General features: G+C 33.5%; 1 protein-coding gene across 1 annotated transcript; it reads right to left on the reverse strand.

The window, feature by feature from the left end:
- Positions 1 to 2,913: 2,913 nt before the first annotated feature.
- On the reverse strand, positions 2,914 to 6,202 carry LOC104905720 (cytochrome P450 78A3). The gene is made up of 2 exons (XM_010694361.2): positions 5,127 to 6,202; positions 2,914 to 3,844 (listed from the first exon to the last, which is right to left on the reverse strand). Exons 1-2 carry the CDS (start codon positions 6,096 to 6,098, stop codon positions 3,218 to 3,220), a joined length of 1,599 nt encoding a protein of 532 aa, XP_010692663.2. The 5' UTR covers positions 6,099 to 6,202; the 3' UTR covers positions 2,914 to 3,217.
- Between the last annotated feature and the right edge of the window lie 654 nt (positions 6,203 to 6,856).

The raw sequence follows: 6,856 nt of genomic DNA on the forward strand, positions 1-6,856 counted from the left end.
TAGTCACCGAAAGAAATTAACCTAGTCATTATTGGGCTAATTGTCTTTTTAATATTGGGCTTAACATTGCCTAATTTTAATTTAAAAGTAGGCGGTGTCTTACAAGACAAACTCTACTATAATATTAGCTGGATTTTTTTTTTAATGATCAACTTAGAACAAATTTTAATGTGTGAGATATTGTCGGAGGGATCTCGATACATATATTTACGAAATATGGATTATCTATAATTGTTACTAATAACAAATTTTACGCTAAGTACTTATTACTAAATATTATTGCCTCTAATTAAAACACTAGATCTGGAAGAACAAAATCTCTTATGTGAATGACATAGAATAGGAATATTTAGGTAAATCCAAATTTTAAAAAATAGAATATCCATCTATTATAAAATTTACAATAAACCTAGGTGAATCATAGTACATTCAAGATTTTTTTTTTGGCTTATTGTTCATTTGATATTCTCTAGATGAGTAAAATTCTATTCGTTTCTAATCACTTATGCTCATTCACCTAAATGAGCAGACTTTATCAAATGAGCAAACACTTCTGCTCATTGGAGAAAACAAGGAAACACTTTTTCCCAAATGAGAAAACACTTTTGCTTAATTGAGCACATTTTCTTGGCTCATTTTCTCATATGAGCATAAGCGTGCTCACGTTGTAACTGCCGTATTGATTAATTAAGTCCACCATTATTGATGAACTCCGAGACTTCAATATTTATTTTTGTCATTGTTAAAGCCTAACTTTTTCAAATCATATATTATAGTCCATCAGTTTGATTGGCCATGGTAAGAGAGAAACCATGAAGGAAAGAGTAAATTTGGGGTGAAAAACAATAATAGAAAAAAGAGAAATTTTTAGGTAAGAGAAACAAGGGAGGCAAGAAAAATCTAAACTAGTGTTGATTCTTAAATCATATTTTGCATTATCGATCACTCATTCCGCCCTTGAATAATTTTGGACTCTAGTTTTAGTTTCCAAATCTAAAATTAATTCCGTCATTGACGAAACTTGGAGCTCCCATATATATTTTGCCATTTATTAATTTCAATGAAGGTTACAAATTTGGAGAAAAGAGATAAACAATGTAGAAGAAATTTTTGGAGGTGAGAAACAATTGAGTAGAAAGAAATTTGGAGGTGAGAAGTATTGAAGGAAAGAAAAATTTAAAGATAAGAGAAACAATAAATGAGAGAGAGAATTAGAGGTAAGAGAATTCACGAAGAAGAAGAGGAGTAAAGAAGATAAATATTATCACCAAAAAAGAAGAAGAGGGAAATAAGTGTTTAGAATGAGTAAAATTCTACTCATTTGAAGAATTTATTATAAAATTATCCGTAAGTGTACCAGGAGCATGGTACACCCCGGTGTACCATAAATGTACTCAATTTGATGTATAGTGAAATTGAAAATTAATATATTTTATGTATCTGTTAAAGGTGAGTAGTTCAACCTATAAGTCAATCTTATCACCTAGACAAATTGTTTCATTTATAAACCTAGCTTTGGTTAAATGTAGAGAAAATATAATTGATGTTGCAAAGTAACATTTAATATTTTTATTTCAGTTCAAGAGAACGTATCCTTGATATCAAATGAAATTAATATTTTTATTGATGTTGCAAATTGACATTTAATATTAGATGACCAAGATATAGTTTTCAACAAATGAATAAATTAGGAGATAGTGTAAACCTACTTTTTCCTATAAATGAAATATGTACCCAATATTTACCATGGCAATGCCACAGGCTAAGTTTTGCTTTCATTACGTTGCCTGAGCGTGCAAGCTGTTGTCTGTTTACGCGCGGGATACTATTCACGTTTTGGTAAATTGACCAACTATTCACATCATTTTCATGTCAAAATTTTGAACAATTTGCTACCTTTTTATCAAACACAATTGATAAATACGTTTGGGTGGGTTTGTCGATAGTGGTAATTGACTACTTGGTACTGTGGTGTTGTAAGGTGTATTATGCTATTGCAAGGGCCATGCTAGGATTGTAGGATATTTCGTAATTTATATGGGAGAAAATAAGAAGATTACGACAATTAAAATTTCATAACTTATTGAACTCGTATATTGACTTTAGGAGGAGTTTTTTTTTTATATAAATGAGCGATTAAGCGTAATGATATAAACAGGATTTGATTCTAAATCTTGGATACCACTCACACAGAACTTTTTATCTAAGATGATATCAATTGTGAAGTACTTTTACAAGGTATGTTTTCAGTGTACTTTTATTTTAAAATACTTCACATAGTCCCACGCGAGGAGAATACTATATTTCTTGTTATGGACCTATGGTGCACATCTACGTTATCCCATATTGAAAAAGAGGAGAAACCAACTTATAAGCTTATTGAGTTACACCATTTATATACTTGGTTAAGTGATGTAAATTTCTTTGGACTTAATAGAACTAACTCTCCTTATTCTTCGCCTTTTCCTTTCCTTTCCTTTCATTCTTCGGGTGGCCTGTGATCTGCAATGGTTACAGTGATGAATTGATAAATCCTGGAAATTGGCATCACGAGGGCCTAATTCGGTAACCCATACCTTTTTTCATATAACAAATTTTCAACAAGGCCAAGATTAATTTGAAGGTATATTAGAGAAGTAATATTCTTTTTTTAAAAAAAAAAAAGCAACGCAACTTTTTTTTGTTATTGAGGTGATAAGAGATTTGTGTAGCATAAAGAAACCTATTAACATCATACTCGAATATAACTCTGTTGAATCGACATGTACCATTCCATCACAAATAGTATTTGATAACTGTTTTAATATCGCCTTCTATTGCAAGATTGTCTTGTCACGCATTTCATTTTCATATCCAAGTCACAAACCTCAAGCAACATGATCAATTGATCCATCACATACAAATCCTTAAGAATATAGATAAAATTCACCATACATTATGTTAATATCCATAAATAATTATGGTAATATATATTTACATGATACACAAAACATTCTTAATTAGTACTTGTATTTACTTTGTGACTCACTCTGATTGATATGATCTGTAGTTTATGTACAAACACTTGATCAACACCAACATCAAAAGGCAACATAACACTTAGTCAATCTAGATTTGGGAAGAAAGGGTAATTGATATAAAGCAAAAAAATTACTAATTTCCACAAAAAACCATGTATCATATATATTCTGATTGATGTCTACTAATTAGGTCAGGATCAAACTTTAAGACCTCTACTTCGCACTTCCACTGTAAGAGGGTGAGCCATTTCACATGAGAGCTTTAACACTTCTGTCAAGTCCACAGTAGAACCATCCCCTGAAGCCACCCACTCATACTTGTGCAACAAAGATGCAACCCAAAAGCTAACCGTAGCGAGCCCGAGCGCTTTCCCGGGACAAGCCCGCCTACCCGACCCGAACGGGGCGAGCCTCAAGTCAGACCCGAGAACCGAAAACTCATTCTCGGCCCCCGAACCCAAAAATCGATCTGGGTTAAATTTATTAGGTTCGGGCCAGTTTGTCGGGTTTCGTGTGATCGCCCACATATCGACCATAGCAGTAGTCCCTGCTGGTACATGATGTCCATCAACTGTAGTATCCTCTATAGCCAATCGAGCCCAAGAGAGTAGTGGGCCCGGTGGATGGACCCTAAGGACTTCTTTGATCACAGCCGTCAAATAGACCAATGATGTAATATCTGACTCAGAGACCGCACGTGACCTTCCCACGACGTTGTCTAACTCATTATGGACCATTGATTGTACATCAGGGTGAAGTACTAATCTAGCTAAGATCCACTCGATTAAAACTGCAACTGTATCTGTACCTCTAAATATCATTTCCTGTAAATTAAGGAACACATAGTATAATTTAGATTTATGTATTGAGAGGAAAAGCTGGGAAGGGGAGATTAAATTAGATTAATGTTAGCCAAAGTACAGATACTTTAGGGAAAAGAGTGTAACCATATATGTTCAGAATTACATGGAATCTCCCAATGAGCTAACAGGTGGGCGATAGTATAATTAAGATTTTGTGTTTGAGAGGAAAAGCTGGGAGGGGGTGATTAAATTAGATCAATGTTCGCCAAAGTACAAATACTTTAGGGAAAAGAGTGTAACCATATACGTTCAGAATTACATGGAATCTACCAACGAGCTAACAGGTGGGCGATAGTATAATTAAGATTTTTAATCGATCAAATTTTGTTTATGCAAAGTTAGAAAACATCAAAGATCTTAGAGAATCTCAATCGATATGATACGACATTTTCAATCCAAAAAATTAAACTATTTCAAAGTACCTATCTGCCCCCCTTGAAAGTGATACCATTTTTATTTTTTTAGCTTTAGCTCTTTTTTAAAACATGTGGAACATAGAAATTTGCTTTTGTAAAAATGCTAATCACTTTCTAAACTTTGTATGTAAGCTTATGCTTTACTATTACACTAGTAAAAGGTACTTAAATTTTTACCACTAAGATTAACGATTCCTTAAAAGATCAACATGCAACAAAGCTTAAGTGATTAACACTTTACTACATATCTTTATTAAAGCATCTTGATATTGTGAGTAAAATCCAACTATTAAGGTCCTCATCTATTGGAGTGCTTGTTGTGTTAATGTAATTAGATCAAAACTAGCTTTTACTAATTCATCATTATATTTGTTGTATGCAATTATATGACTTATTCAATCATTTTTTTTACATAGGTTAAAGACTTTATTAGGAATACATTAAAATGTTCATCTTTACGTCCTTTTTAGTTTTTCCCACCTAAGTACAAGTATTTAGGCACGTCGAAAGTATGATACATGATGATTAGTACACATGTAAGCACGATGAAAATGAATCAAAAACTCGAAAACGAAACATAACATAGTATATATTTTATTCTAAACTATTAATATAGTCTCCATTATTTAGACTATCAGTCTACCACCATTTAACTATCACCTTTAGTGTTCTTATTTCATTAATATTACCGTTTCTGTCATCTCATATTTTGAATATCACCCTCGCAATACTTAATTAACACGTGACCGTCTTATTTTTTATATTTATAGTGCATGCAAGGCAAAAGAAAAACTTTTTTTTTTAATGAGAACCGAAAATCAACTCACCCATAGAACAGAGATCATGTCAGAATCAGAAAGTTTATCCAAATCTTGAAGTGATAACAAGACATCAACAAAATCACGATTGGGCCGAACCGGGTTAACTCGGTGCTCATTAATAACCCGACCAACAAACCGGTTCACTTTAGGAACAAGTTGAGAACACCTGAACCGGATTTTTTGTAAGTCAAAATCAGATAACCAACTCAAATGATCCCCCCAATTTAACATCCCAAGTAAATCATAACCTTCTCCCACCATTTCTTTCAACTCTTCACTCTCTTTATTATATGGGCCTCCAACTGGGCTACACTTCCGCCCAAACACTGAGCCCATCATGTTACTCAACGAGGCCCGTCTAAGCACATCTCGTGGCTGAAACGGGCCGTGTTGGACTCCAAAGTGGGCCGCCATGGATTCCACTATGGAGCACCTTTGGGCCTCAGAAGCTTTAATTTGTTTTGGGCTGAACATATGGGTTGAAGCAACCCGACGTAAAGTCCGCCAATAAACACCATACGGGGCAAACCCGATAGCCCGGTTAAACATTAAACTATAAGCGGATTCTTTGATGGGTCGGTCAGCAAAGTTTGAAGAGTGAAGGATTTCTTTAGCCACGTCATGGTGGCACGTGACAATCACGCGCGTATCGCCGAGACTGAAAGCCATAAGACGGTTAGCGTTGAAGGTTTGGGCTTTAGCGGTGATTTTACGGTGGGCTAGGCCTATCATTAGGCCCATACTACCAATGACGGGCCAACCTCTTGGACCAGGTATGGGTTTTTTAGTCCAATGAAATATGTGGGTTAACCTGTATTTACCCCAAGCTGGACCTCCTGGGTGAGCCCAGTAGATTAAGGACATAGTTAACCAAACTATGGTTAAGATGAACAAGGAGAAAATTAGGTTGAAGGTAGAGAGATCATTGCATTTTGAAAATAGAGCAAATACCCATATTGTATCTAAATTTGAACTCATTTTATTTGCCAAGTGATAGAAAATGAGGAGAGAGAAAGAGATATATATAGAGGGAATAAGAAGGTTTTCGATGTTTGGTTATGAGTTTGGTGTGGATGTAGAAGGAGAGATTGGGTGCTTTATATAGGGTTTACAACGGGACAAAGTACCACCCCTTTATGCTTTTTTATTATTATTAGATGACCCGTTTTGATTTTGGCATTATTCAAACTAGTTCTATGTGCACGCGATGTGTGCGAAAATAAATAAAAGGTCAATTGCGTAATAATATATACGAAAAATTATTCATAAAGTTTATTGTACGTTTTTCTTTTGTTTTTTGAAAGCCAATAAATCAATTATAATGTAAATATTTTGTTAATTGATGATATAATGATAAAAGATGATGAATTTGTATTTTATTACATAAGAGTATAAAAGGAATTACTATTTTTGGTGTCTCCTTCCTCTTCCCTTATATAATAGAGATACATTATTATAATTGTTTTCGTTAATTTATACTTAAATAAAAATATAATTATGTGGTGGGTATTATTAGATTCATGACATGAAATATTTTCATAATATCAACTTTATTTTTTTAATTTTTACTTATTAATTATTAAAGAAATTTTAAGATTTAAATTAGTGACTCGGCAAATGTACTTTCAGAAATTAATCAACTAATAAAGATGGAGGAAGTATAAGTTTTCTTTTTTAAAAAGTTAAATCATTTGTCTTTCTAGGCAATTTTTTTCCACATTACGTACTTCTATTTT

This window comes from Beta vulgaris, chromosome 1, assembly GCF_026745355.1.
Source record: "Beta vulgaris subsp. vulgaris cultivar EL10 chromosome 1, EL10.2, whole genome shotgun sequence".
In the NCBI taxonomy this organism is placed as follows: domain Eukaryota; kingdom Viridiplantae; phylum Streptophyta; class Magnoliopsida; order Caryophyllales; family Amaranthaceae; genus Beta; species Beta vulgaris.